This window comes from Cupressus sempervirens, chromosome 3 (assembly GCF_028749045.1).
Source record: "Cupressus sempervirens isolate cs-2001-9-10 chromosome 3, ASM2874904v1, whole genome shotgun sequence".
Taxonomy (NCBI): Eukaryota; Viridiplantae; Streptophyta; class Pinopsida; order Cupressales; family Cupressaceae; genus Cupressus; species Cupressus sempervirens.
Window position 1 is genome coordinate 730,958,419 of NC_143120.1, and position 14,748 is coordinate 730,973,166.

The 14,748-nt window shown below is 35.1% G+C and overlaps 1 protein-coding gene across 2 annotated transcripts in view; it reads left to right on the forward strand.

Annotated features, from left to right (window-relative positions):
* Positions 1–1,080: 1,080 nt before the first annotated feature.
* The window catches only part of LOC149568848 (uncharacterized), a 42,712-nt gene continuing 29,044 nt past the window's right edge, over positions 1,081–14,748 (forward strand). For both annotated transcript variants that reach the window (XM_089821725.1, XM_089821726.1), the window contains exon 1: positions 1,081–1,700. In XM_089821725.1, coding sequence (XP_089677851.1) covers positions 1,351–1,700 — 350 coding nt within the window. In that variant the 5' untranslated portion in view covers positions 1,081–1,350. The remainder of the gene's footprint in view (positions 1,701–14,748) is intronic.

Consider the following 14,748-nt stretch of genomic DNA (forward strand, 5'->3'; position numbering starts at 1 on the left):
CCCATGTTGGGCTTTAAGGGTCATGTACTTCATGCATTTTCAAATATTTTATTTTAATAGATTTTAAATTAATATACATATATAATAAGCAATATGTACAAACATGTATATTACATATTAATATTATATAAATTAGTATTGTATACAAAAATTCTCAAATTTACCAAGGAAGTTGCTAAAATCCATGTATAATATTAAAAGAAATTTAAATTAATATTAAAATAATAAATATTATAAAATAGCTATATCTCATACTAATATCAAATGATGATTATCTAACAATTATTAATTGTGATTATTATGGGTCCTGGTTTGGGTGGCCTTCGACGAGTCGTGCTTCTTCAACACCCTTTGGCTAGATTTTTGTGGGTGGCCTAGTAGAGGCTTAGGTTGGCCTTTGTCTTCCAAAGGCTTTCCTAGATTGGTGGTTGTCTCCCAAGGCTTGAAGCGAAGAAGATTGAAGAGGAAAATACACATGGTTAGACATCGTTTGGCCCTGAGTCAGACTAGGAGCCACGACAAGCAAAGAAGAATGAACCATACCTTCCCCTCCTTTAGCTATGACTTTAGTTGCATGAGGGTGCTTTCCTTTTGAACTATGCCTTGGTGCGTTTATATTGTTCTTGCTTTAGAGCTTGACCCTTATGTTTTCAAAAACTTTGACTTGTAGACTAATTTATTATCTATAGGATTCTTCAAGAGTGACATTTTCCTCCCACTATTTTTTCCTAAAGTTTTAATTTTTAGATTAATATTATTAGTTAGAATTTTATTAATAAAAATTATATTTAAATATTTAAAAATATTCATACCTAGTATTTTAAAATACCTTTTTTCATGAATTGTAATCTTAGTAAATTTTATTAATTGAAAGGAACTATTCATAAAAAAACAAAAAAAAATTTAAAACAAATTTATATTTTATTATAAGCCATGAAATTTAAGGAAGTTTTCAATCTACGAATATACATATAAAAATCTCGCGTCGCCCACAAGAAGCTTTACAGTAACAAATAGATGGAAAAAAATGAGCGTCTCCGTAAATGCAAATAAATATCCGATTTACAACCACAAAGTGGAATGGACCAGGATATCCTTTCCCAGCGCTACCTCTCTCCCCTATCCCCTAAAGTGCTGTATAGTTTTTTAATCCGAGATTTGCAGATCAAACTTCAGCTGGAGGAAAATATTCACTTGCGTACGGTGGCATCGCTTTGTTTTCGTATTTAACTATCAGATTTTTTTTTTGAAGTGTTACTCGCGTTCACAATGCTGCTTTCTTTCCGTTGAAGCATTCTAAGCAGAGCTGAAGAAATTAGCTGGGAGGGGTAAAGAAGAGCGTGTTCAAGTATGAATCAGATATTAATTATGCGCCATATCCCCTGCCCTACTGCTCAATTGGGTCGTCGCCATGGCATTGCCTGTTATTCTTCATCCCCTAAATTGCCTCTTGCACAAGCTTACTTTATGCTGGGGACAAGCTTTTATTCATTTGACAAGGTATTACGGCCTTTTAATAGGAGGAAAAGTAGAGTGTGGTGCGGACGCGTAGATGGCAATTGGAGCGAATTGGACGCAATTTACGCAAGCTGTAAAATGTGGAAGTGGAAAGGTTATAATATCAACTACTTTGTCGAAGGAAAAGGACCAGCATTACTGCTCGTTCATGGCTTCGGTGCTTCCATTGGTCACTGGCGCAGGTATTCTGTCTTACTCTATCGTATCTGTAGACAATTTTAGTTGGAATTGCTCACAACTAACAGTGTTATGTCAATCCTTATTGATAACAGTGTTATACCAACTTATAGCTGGGAACAAGGACAGAATAACCCCATGTCTCATTCGGCTGCATTTTCTTTTTAAATTTAAGTAATTAGAGTGTTCTTATGGAAAATTAAAAAAGTTAAAAATGGATAAATATGGAATCCTTTCTTATATTTGTGGAGCAGTTATTGTTTGGGAAATGAAAATAAGGCTGGGGTCACATAGAGTGGGTCTTTCTTAAAATTAGAGTATGGTCGCTGATGCTTTTTAGGAATATTTAAGAGTGAGCAGTGTTGGAAGTGAATCGATTCACTCTGAGTGAATAAATTTATTTTCAAATCTAACACTTCACAACTTTTGATAGTGTTGAGTACCATAACAGAAATTGATGAACTGATTAAGCACATATACTACTAAACTGAATGTAAAAGTAATCATGATCAATTTTAGAATGTTTTACACTGACCAACTTGTGAACATAGAATGAAGTGAAATACAATATGAAAAGATGACCTTGATGATGCAAGAAATGTGCTGATAAAATGTAAGACATAAAACACGATGACTGGTTTGAACATTTAACTATAGAAAACTAAAGAAGAAACTGAAAGTATTAAAACATATAAATAAACTGAAATGTATCACAACATGAAGACATGTGAATAAAAAAGAAACATCACATAACACATGTTGTTTGCCTAGTGGGAAACCCTCAAAACCTATCCGGCTTTGTCATAGAGAGAAAAACCACTCCAGAAACCTGTATCTTTATTGATCCAATGAACACCAACTCTTACAATTCATTTAGCAGCACCTACTGCAAGAGCACCAACTCTGTTACAAATGCATTTTTGCAGCTCCGACTGCAAGGAGCACCAACCCCTTTTCAAATATTCAACTGATATGGTATCAAATCACTAGTGGTCTTGCAGTCATGAGATCAGTAGTAACTTTAAGACTTTCAATGAATCCAATACAGATACAATTTCATGTATATAGATACATAAACACACATACTGCTCTATATTGGATACATGCCTATGATTCTAAATATATGAAATAATTACAGATTTAGAATATATTTTCCAACTGAAAGTAACTGAATGTATCTGTCTGCTAGATTTACCCGAACTAGGGTAAGATGAACCCTACGAAGGATATTAGAAACATGATAAAGTCCTGTTCAACAAAAACTATTTTGCATATGCTTTCACCTTATTTCAGTTTATTTTTTAATTATTTCTGTCAAAGAGAGTTGTTCTGTACAACAAACCCATGTAGGATTTTTATTTTGTTGAATAATCACACACCCATATTAGGGTTTCAACAAAAAATATTTTAGTAAATCTGTCATAGATCACAAACCGTTTCCTTAATAGTTTCCACAAAGCAAAACCAACTTTTATCTTTTAAGAAGCATCTTCTTTATTACAAATGTCGTGAGTTAGGATTCGAGCAAAGCTGTCTTGGCAAATCCAAGACACATGTTGTAGAGTTCTTTTTTCAAATAAGTAGAACCAAAATCATGCAACTAACCATGCTGTACTTAATGAAACATTTTGTTTTCAATTACTTGCCATTAACATTAATATGTTGTATTTGAAGTGGTTTGATTAAAAAAACTTCTTTTTCCACTTCTAATTATTAAAAGAAAATTGGATTGAAGATACCTGAAAAGTCATCAAACCAAAATGTTATTGAAAGTATCAACCGGCCTATAATCTCAGAGATAAACCCATTAATCAGCTTGCTGGTCATTTGTAGGCTAGTAATAATTTAAAAAAAAGGAATTTGCTATAAGCCTTATTGTTGTCACTATAACTTGTAAACATAAGCTTCTAACTCTTGGAATCCAACTTAAAGCGTTGAGCATTTGGAATCCAAACATATTCTAAAGAGCCAAAAAGTTTTAGGTGGTTGATCCTGTTAGAGTAATAAGATATTTCCTTATTAATTAAATCATTTTGATTTAATTATTAAGTTACTTATTATCTCTAGTTTACTTAAGCTAAACTTTAGGCATATAATAAGTAATTCTTTTATTAATTATTTTCATGCAACCTAGCTTTTTTCCTTTTAGGGATTTGATCTCCTTTTATAAGAATTGATCTCTTTGTAATTTTATTCATTCACTTTTGATAATAGCAATATTTTTTTACTCATCAAGAATGTCTCATCTATGGATTTGGCAATTCCTGCCTTCAGAGCTTTTTGCTTCTCTTTCTGTGATAGGTGTTTGCATACAGGTGATTCTTGAGAGTTGTGGGGTTGATTTTTCATCAACTTCAACATGGTGTTAGAGCTCCAGATCTTCATGCCCCTATTCAGTTTATGAGATTTTTTTCTTGGCTTTCATATCTATACTTTTTTATTTTAGAGGGTTTCAGTCTTCAGAGTTATTTTGTATTAGATTTGGGGGGGTCATTTTTTTCGCTGCATTTTGAGCCCAAATGTGCCTCACTGTTGAATTCGTAGCATCCAAAAACCCCTATTTTCATGTAAAATTTGTCCAATTTGGACACAGTTGAAATTTGAGGCAAAAAATTGCTCCCAGATTTGGGCACACTTCACGAGGTGACGATTTATTTTTTTATTAAAAAATTGAATCAGAAAAAAAAAAGGAAAAAGAAAAAAGCACTTTTTAAAGAAAAAAAAGCATTTTTTTTTTCCAAAATATTATGAAATAAAAGTTTCAAAAAGCACTTACATGCTTTCTTTTATACTTTAAAAAAAATAAAAAATCATGTGATGCTTATGTCAGCAAGGTACTGACACATGTCAGTCCAAATAGTGACAGCCACAAGTGCTGACATCATCCTTTTTTGGGCTGAAATTTGATGGTTTTCAAACCATCATTTCTATGATTTGTTTTGTTTTAAAAAGTTGTCTGTGGTTTTTTAGCCGTATCTTTGTCATATGGAGGTATTTTTTGACAAATCTTATATCATCTGAAAGCTCTTTTCGAGCCCGTTATGATGGTGCTGATTATTTGGAATTTTGATGCTATTTGGTTTCCTGTTTACGCAGTCAAAGCTAGAAGTTCTATTTTGCACTCTGGGAGACATATCTTGAGCATCCGATCTCCGATTTGGAAATTCTCTATATCGTTGGAAAGGTCTTTCCAACCTATTTTCATTGATGCAGGTTGTTTTTCTAGATTCTTCTCCAAGCACATTCTATTCAGTATTTTGCATTTTTGCATTCTGGTGGATAACTTGGTTGTTTTAGGTCCGGGGATCGATTTCTTTGCTTCAGATGATTTGTTATGACTTGTACTACTATTGTATTAGTCTTATGTCTCTTTTGGTCTATTTAGACATCATTTGTATGAATTCTTGCAAATGCACTGAGATAAAGTACCATACTGCATCTGTATTTTCGTTTCAGTTGTTTGCCTTGTTTTGCTTTCTGATTCGAGCAGTGTCATATGAGGATACTTGTATAGATTATTATATTCTTGGGATTCACCATATCTTGTGCCTTATTGTATATGCACTACTTTGATAAAGTGCCATGGAGGGGTTGATGTTTTGCCTTTGTTTTCCATCTTCCTTTGTCTAGTGAGTGTCTCTTACGTGACATTAGCCTCATGATGTGTCTGAAATTGATCACCTTAGTACACAGTTATGTACTCTTTCGTGCATCTTGATTATGGTTCCTTGACTTGTAGTTCTTTTTGGCCCACTTCTCAGTTTCCTGTCACCTCACCCTGTTTGCATTAGGGGAGGATTCTTCTGTTGTTTCTCATGCTTCCTTGGTTCGATTGATTGAGCTTTCAGGATTTGGTATTTCATGCCATCTGTATTTTTCGAGTTCAGTTGTTTGCCTTTGTTTGCCTCCTGTTTGATGCAAACTACAGTCTTCTTTAGCTGGTCAGGTTCTATCTCAGAAGAGGTTCTACAGATCAACAGTTTCTTTTGACGGAGTTTGCGGCTTCTTCATGCTTCAGTGGTTTTTTTCATGATCACTCTTTGTTCCTATTTTCTGGGACATTTCTCTAGTTGGAGGTTTCTTCAGTCCTTCACTAGGTTTTCAGCTATCTCTTTTTGGAGTAGAGTTTTTCCCACTGGGTTTTCTCTATTTCTCCATTTCATAGAAATTTTGTTGTGATTGGATACCTCATCAAGCCTTGTTGCTGGGACCCAAGTTTACTTTCAGCAGTAGTTTCTAAGTTTTTAGCTACTCCTTAAGTTTATCTAGAGGGGGGGGGGGGTTAGAGTAATAAGATATTTTCTTATTATTTAAATCATTTTGATTTAATTATTAAGTTACTTATTATCTTTCGTTTATTTAAGCTAAACTTTAGGCATATAATAATTAATTCTTTTATTAATTATTTTCATGCAAACTAGCTTTTTTCCTGTTAGGGGTTTGATCTCCTTTTATAAGGATTGATCTCTTTGTAATTTTATTCATTCACTTTTGATAATAGCAATCTCTTTTTTTGCTCATCAAGAATGTCTCATCTATGGATCTGGCAATTCCTGCCTCCATAGCTTTTTGCTTCTCTTTCTGTAACAAGTGGTTGCATGTAGGTGATTCTTGGGAGCTGTGGGGTTGATCTTTCATCAACTTCAACAGATCCTAGGTTTGGGACCAGCCCAGGCTTCCTCAAGAGTCTTTCCCGTAACATATGTGGAAGACCTATTAAGGAGATAGACCACAGTGAACACTTATTTTGCTCAATATTTCTTAGGAACGTTTATCTGCCTCATCATAGACCCAGCCATTTCTATAATAGTATGGTTACAATGTTGTTTTGTTGAGGGGTGTATGATGTGGTTAATTGTTGTTTTATACCATGTGTATCACAGAAAGTGGAGAAAGCAATAAAACAACCCCCCACTCCCATTATCAGACCTAAGAGATATAGTAAAAACAACCAAACTCTTTTTCTATTAAGGCGTTAAATTTTTGAAATACTATAAACACCTCTGATTTCTATTTAAGAAGATACACCCACATTTTTCTACTGAAATCATCAACAAGTAAGAAATACCCACACCCAGTAACAAAAGGAGTATTCATTAGACCACATACATCAGCATGAACCAATTGTAGTACCTTAGAGGTTTGCCATGAGTCACCCCCCTTGAACAACATCCTGTGTTGCTTTCTAGCCTAACAAGCTCCACAAATTTGCTGATTTAGAGTTTGAAGTTTAGGTAGACTAAGTACTAAATCATCTTGAACAAGCTGAGATAGATAGTGAATGTTCAGGGGACCATATCGTTGATGCCAGATACTGCAAATAGAAGATGATTTAGCTGCAAAAACATGCTTAAGAGAATCATTAGTATCCACAAGTCTACATAGACCATAATCCTCAATAACAACAATAGTAGTAGTGCGTGTTGCATGATCAACAATCGAGCACTTATGGGAATTGAAAACCACATCAAGTTGAGGAGAATGCCGAATGATCTGACTCACAGAGAATAGTTTAAGTTCCATGCCAAGATCGTAGTATACATTGAGGAAAATGAGATTCCTCCTACCATACTATTTTTGTAAGTTGCCCTTGCGGATAACAACATACTCTTCGCTTCCTCCAAAGATAATTGAATAAGTAAAGGGAGAAAAATCTGTAAACCAATCACACCTATGAGTGAAATGCCGAGATGTACCAGAATCTATATGTCAAGCAAAAGATTTTACATTGTATGCTGGTGTTTTAGCCATGAAGGCGTAAAAGGCAGACTCTCTGCTCTATTTGCTTGACAACATTTGCTTTATGTTGAGATCCAACATGCTTTTGTTGTTCAGAAGGCAACCGATTGTGACATTCCTTGAGCAAATGCCCATATTTGTGAGAATAATTACACCACACTTTCTTCTTCTATCCTGTGATTGATTTGAGCCCTTCTGTTGAGATGGCTGAGAGTGTTGAGATTTTCCTTTATCCTTGTGAAAGGATTTGGTTGAAAAGACATGCTCTGAGGAGGATGAGGTGGCAATGCTACTAAACTATTGTTTCCAACAATGTTGTTGTAGAAGTTTGGTGTATAACTCTAGAAATTTCAGATCAACATTAGTAGAAGTAATGTTGAGAGTCTTTATAAAGTTCTCGTAAGGTTTTGGTAGACTCCTCAAGGTGATGACTACCATGTCTTCTTCCTCCATTTTCTAACCAATAGCTTTGAGCTGATCTTGAATGCCCTTAATCTTTGTGAGATGTTGTTGTAAGGACGTGTTCATCCATCATGATGGAAAAACACTGGCTCTTCAAAAAGAATGGTTGGTTTTTATCGGATGTCTCATGCAACTCCTTCAAATACTACCAAACGTTTGTTGCAAATTGGCCAGAAGGAATCTGAGGCAAGTGATCTATGACAAAGAACTTGAGAAGCATGAAAACTTCTTGATTTTGATCTTCAGACTTGTCTATATCTGCTTCTACAGTTGTAGGACAAGTTTTTGTGCCCAAAACAATCATCTCAAGTTGACAATATTTGAAGATTGTCAGCATGTGTTACTTCCAGGTGTTATAATTCTTGCCATTGAATCTCTAATTGCCCTCCAACATTAAGTTTGTCAATGACGCCATCTTGCACGTTTACCAGTGCATAAAAAATGAAAACTATTGGAGAGGCAATAGCATGGATTCAAAACCATGAATCCCAATGCAAAAAACTGAGGCAAATGCAAGTATAAACTTTTAAAAAAATGAAGTACGACTGGCACAAATTTTGAGAGAAATTTCTGGCTGACCTAGAAAAATCCAAAGATAACCTAGAAATGCTTGCAAAAAACATAGAAAGAGTCTGATGTCAAAATTCAAACCTACTAGCACAAAAATCGGTGCACAAAAAATGAGACACAAAAAAATTGAGACTGAAGTTGAGCTCTTGAAAAACCCACAAAGATTCTACAATTAGATTTCAAATCCAGCAAGACAGCTAAAATGGTTGAACAAAACCCTAGCTGACATCAGCAAACCTTAAAAAAATTACAAAAAATTACAATGGAGGCAGAAAAGTGACCATGTAAGGTAAAAAATGGAGCGTAATTGGCATGTTTGCAGAGAGGAATACCCAAATGGCACCATGAGCATAAGACAAGTTCAAAAATGTGTTTTAAAACGTGGATCTTGGTAATAATGTTAGCAGTTAAGCATATTGAAACATCTGCTCAGAAGCTAGTAGTTGATATTATATATATATATATAGTTTTAATTTCTGATTTTAATTTCTGTCACTATATTACTGCAGTGTATTTCCATTCTTATTATAATGTAAAATCTTGTACATTCTGATATTGAAGATATCAATTGCATCATATAGATGATACATCACCGATAAACATAGACCAATTGCTATCCAATGATCGAAAGTTAATACTGTCCTCCAATGATCATTAATATCAATTATGAAGAGGTGCTAATATGTATACATGTTGAGGCATGATCACGTAGCGTTATGCCCCTACTCGGTTGTGGTTCAATATGTATATATGTTAGTTCCATTTTGTATCTGGGATCATATCAATAAACGTGGCATACAGATCTCAGATGAGAACAGAATATTACCACAACAAGAATACATATTTAAGAAGTCAAGCGCTCAATTCAGAAGTCTGCTAAATTAAAGAAAACAGACTGAAACATAAATTCTAAGTCTCCACCAATTAAGATCTAGTAAACTTTACAGATCTTGCAGAGGAAAATCACAGGCCATTTGAAAATGCTGCAGGTTGTAGAAGACTGGTCATGTTTGAGAAATGTAAGCCCATACATGACACAAAACGCATGAAAGAAGCTGTGAATGTGAAATACAAGAGAAAATGTTGATTGTGGGTTGTAGAAATGATGAGCATAGAATTGACTACAAAAGAAAACAACTACAAATTGGTCGACAATGCTTAGGAAAAAACTTGTTTGGAGTTTCCTAGAATAGAAAATAGCTTAGAAGTTGCAGATTCAACAAAAATGCTTGAGAATGAAAATCTGTAAAAACACCTACTAAAATTGACATCCAAAAAAATGACCTAATTTTGGCCATGAAAACCCTAGTCGGGTTTCAAAGATCTCTTGCAAACAAATCAAAGAAAAGCTTTTTGAAAAACCTTAGACAAAATTTCAATAAATAAATTATAAATTTTTCGAAAAAAAGAATTTGCTATGATACCATATTACGCAAAGTAATTGGTAAAATATTTGATGTACTAACAAATGATTGAAGAGATCATTATAAGGAATTTACAAATGTACAAAGTAGAAAGTTTCTATTGTCTAATAGAATCTTAAGAAGATCGTAAAGATGATCTTATCTACAAATAATCAAATATAATACATTATTGACCATTAAAGTAATGGCATGATAATATTCTAATACCAGTGACTCCATCATAAACTTTGACTTATTTGGATGAGACCACACATCCATCTCTTGTTGGTGATTTCATTGATTCATTACTAGAGATGCTTATTTGTCTTCCTGATTGGGATTCCTATTTGCCAGATATTGGTTCATTATTTGTGGAGTATCACATTTCAGAAGTGGGAGATATATTTGAGGGGGTTTCTCTTCTCTTCGTTGACACTTGCATCATAGTTGGAGTTGATACTTCTTCACCTTCTTTGGAGATTGACACTCTTGATTCTTCTCCTTCACCTGGTTTGTTAAATCTCATGGTTTAGTTTGATGATGTGAACTTGGAGATACCTGTTCAGTCTACATAAATGCATATTTGGAGACCTTCCTCCTTTTTATTTGAATGTGGATTGGTTCATGACATCATTGTCATTATTCATTTGGATTCCACTTCCTAGTTCCTAACCACAATGGGAAGCATTCTTGCATTTGTACTTGATGTATTTTCTTCGCAAGGGAAGAAATATTGTTTTTAGGCATTGGACTATGTTTTGTCTTCAAACAGTCACCATATTTGCAAGAGACACTTTATTATAGGGGGCTATTATGTCTCCTACTATCCTTCTTATGGGGTGATAATTGCTTGTATACACATCATATATGTAGTTCTTGGGGGGTCTGGAGTACTTCATCCATCCATGCATCTGTTTTTAATCTCTCTTTCTGGAGGAAGGTTTTTCCCATGAGGGTTTTCCTCCTCTGCTGTATGAGAGATTGCATTTCATGTATTACATTGCATATTGTACATGGGTACCTAAAATGGCCTAGTAGTCAGAATCCATTTTTCTTTGTGAGTTTAAGTGCAGTCCCTTAAGTTGCACTTAAGGGGCAGTATTGGTGTAATTCAATATTCACCAATTACACTTTACTTAAGCTTACTTAGGATAATGCATTGCATAGTAATTTGTCATTGACACACCTAGGAGTTTGCACCTCACTTAAGCAAATGGTGTAGGAGAATTCCACATTAGGTGGTTATATTTATTATCCAATTCCACTTTTATGTGTGAGATCCACCTCTAGTGCACATTTCACATTATCATCCCCATCATGGTACATACTTCATTGCATAATGGAGGATGATCCACCTTTTGTGGACATGTGATTCCACCTTGTGCAGGTGATAACTTATCTAGTTATTATCATCGTCTCTTATTGCCTTTCCTATATATGCAAGTATATTATGTACATTTTAATAGGTTAATGTCCAATGTTTATTATTAGTAATACGATTCTTGCATCTTAATGCAATTGTCTTGTCATTCTCTTGTGGAAATTATCGTGGTCTTTCATTTGATCCTAGGGGTGTTGTAGTCACCAAAAACTCTATCACATCCTATATGTATAAATTGTCTCGCTAAAATGAACTCACCATAAACATAAACTATCAAACATTAACTCCTTTCAACTCACAAGACTCGACATAGCAGTTTCAATACCATACCAAGAGTTATCTCAGCAAACAAGGACAAGTGTTACCCAAGTGCACCTTTGAGAGTTTTTTTCAAACTCCTCTCTCCAAATTGGTGCCCAAGTGCCAAGTCCCAAGTGGCACAATTACACACTCCACACTACACACATAGTAAGCCACCACTCAAATGGGCCCCACAAAGTGAAATATCAACTTAGAAACATAACTCTTAGGATATAATGAATAAAATATGCAACACGAGATCAACTAAACCAATCAAGTAAATGTTAGGACTCTCAAAGCTTGAGAAACCTTAATCCCAACACTCTCATTTCATCGAAAATGGAGCATCAAGGTGTAAAGCAGAATGGTTAAAGGATATTGAATCTTTATCCATGTTTTTTGGACAAAATGTAAATGAAAGTAGTTTCCTTACATTTTGGGAATTAACCAACATTGCAAAGGGATTTATCTCAAAATTGTTGGCTATACTGTTTGTAAATGAGATTATATCAATAGAAAAGATTCGTTAGGAAGTGTCTTTTGGTGAATTACAAATGCATTCTATATGTACTTCCCATATAATGTTGAATAGGAAAAGATGGTGACTGATTCCTTTAGGCAAACCCAAGCATGATATTATGTCTACAATTTTTCGTTGTACTATTTCTTTCTTCTATTTGTTTGTCGCTTTCTTCTTCGAGATAGAGTGTTCTACTTTGTGTAGTTGCATAAAACATTTATGTTGATATTACTTTGTAACTTTATGTACATAATGCCTTCAATGTACATGTGCATGTGTACTAACATTTGGGACTTTAAGGTTGCAAGCTTGTGCCTGTGTATTCTTATGCCTTTATATTCACTTTAATTTTTGTGTATGAGCTCAAATATGAAAGGAACAAAAAATGCATGTATCAATCACCCACGGGGTGAGTGTCGTCTCCACAAGCTATAAATAGAAAGCTTGTCCTTGAGTTATAAACTTTCCCCTCTATGTATCCCTGAGTGGCAAAGGTTTGTTTTGTCATATAGAGAGTCGCCATGTTAAGAGCCTTCCATTGTTTGATAGATTTGAGTAGACTACCTGAAACATTCTATCATTGGAAGAGTTTTCTATGGATTAGAAAATCTCACGTGCTATTACTTGTTGCTAACACTAGGCTGTTTTTAGGTTACTTGTTAGATCATGGAGAGCAATTTGTAATGGGAAGATAGACTATAGGAAAGTCTCTCAAACACATTGTTGTTAGGACTAAGGTGCTATCTACCTTGTAAATGTCATGGCATGGTTCCGAAAACCTTGAAAAGTTTCCTAAGGCACTTAAAGTGTATTGGGAAAATATTTTGTAATATTTATACGCTCTTTCCTTTAATAGATTAATAAGGGGTGATGGGTTCTACTACAAGGAACAAAAATGGTTTGTGAACGGAATTATTTAATATTATTTTCACCACCACTGGATGCCTAGAAGGGGATAATCAATGATATGGGAAGAAGACAAATGAGTGACCTTTGGTCTTCTCCAAGCGGGGATTCGGAAGAGGCAACATGTTTCTCTTGTTATAACATCATTTATTACATTTATTGTAATGTTTACTTGCAAGATTGGGTGCCCAAGATGTAGGAAAAGTATTGGAGCCAAAATTTGTGTCCTTTTAGCTTTTGTGGAGGTCTTCCAAGGGTTGTGGTCGCTGGAATGAAGGCTCTTATTTGTACACCTTTATTAGTGGAGTTGGAGTTCTTGACATCCTATAAATTCAGTTCTCTAGATGTAGAATGCACAATTAAATGAAGACAATTGAATTTAGGGACTCTTTGTAGGAACAAGGACATGTGGGAGCATAAGGAGGTTGTGTTGTGAGGTTTTCACACCATCGCCCCATTGCAAATGGGAACCCCCTCTTTGCTTTAGTGGTTGTAGGACTAAGTGCTTTAGGAGTCTTAGGTGGTAGCAACCTCAAATCTATATACCATAGAAGAGGAGTTTGTTCTAGTCAGAGAGATGGAGTTTGAAACCAGTCAAATCTTAGAATTCAAGTGAGGGAGTCTTGAGGTTATGAGGAGAGTGACTGTCGATCAGATTGAGAGAAGGGTAATCAAAGGCCAAATTAGACTTCATCACGAGCATGTAACAAAGATTCATTCAAGCCTAATCTATGGTCTTGTGTCCAGCTAAGGTAATGGGCAAAGGTTAGAAGACAAAAATTGGCTAAGTCTAAGTGAAGAAAATTCTGGTTGGAATTCCTCTGACTCTTATTAGGGAACTTCGCCATGGAAATTCCTCAACTTCAGGAATCTCTGCCTAACTACAAGGCCTTGATTTTGAAAGCAAATGAAGTTGCCTACGTGTGGAAAAAGAATCAAAATAATGAAGGGTCAAGCTAGGAGAGTTTTGAGGTTAGGAAAGGAGGTTTTGGTGTATGCTAAAATTCTGGTCAAAATTCCTCTGACTAGTGGAATTCTGCCAGGGAAATTCTTCAACTTCAGGATTATTCACCCAGCCTAAAGTCCTGGATTTTGATTCAAATCGGAAGTTTTGGGAGAGGCAAATTGTTTGTGAGGGTCAAAGTGGTGAAGTGCAAAGTTGGAAGAAAATTTGAGACCATAGAAGGCAGGTAGGAATTCCTCTTATTAGAGGAATTCTGCCTAATGAAATTTCTCTTTCCTAAAGTTTCCCCCAGCATAGGGTCCCTGATTTCAATGGCAACCAAAGTGCCTAAGTGAGGGAGGTGGGAATTGAAACCAAAGTGGGGCAACAAATGAAGTCAAAGAGCATTTTGAAGATAAATGTATATGCATCAGTTCTGGTTGGGATTCTGCACATGAAAGCTCCTCTAATCCCAAATATTCCGCTATGAGAGTTGACCTCTTCTAGGATGGCAAATGTCTAAGTTGCAAAGTAGCTGATGAGCAAAGGACAAATAGTGGATCAACTAAGCCAGAATTGTGCATGAAGGGAAAGTGGCAGAATCCCTCCAACCTCAGGAATTTCACCCATCATTTTTTCTTCTCTAATCTAGAAATTTCTGCCCCTTTTTAAGGGTGATTAAAACTAAATCGAATTGATAGCCAAGTTGCTGCAAAAGATAAATGGATGAAGGGGTGGTTAAGTGATGTCAGTAAAATGATTCCTAAGATGAAATGTCAAGAATAGATGAAGCCAAGTGTGGTGGAATTCCTCTAATTCTGAAAATTCC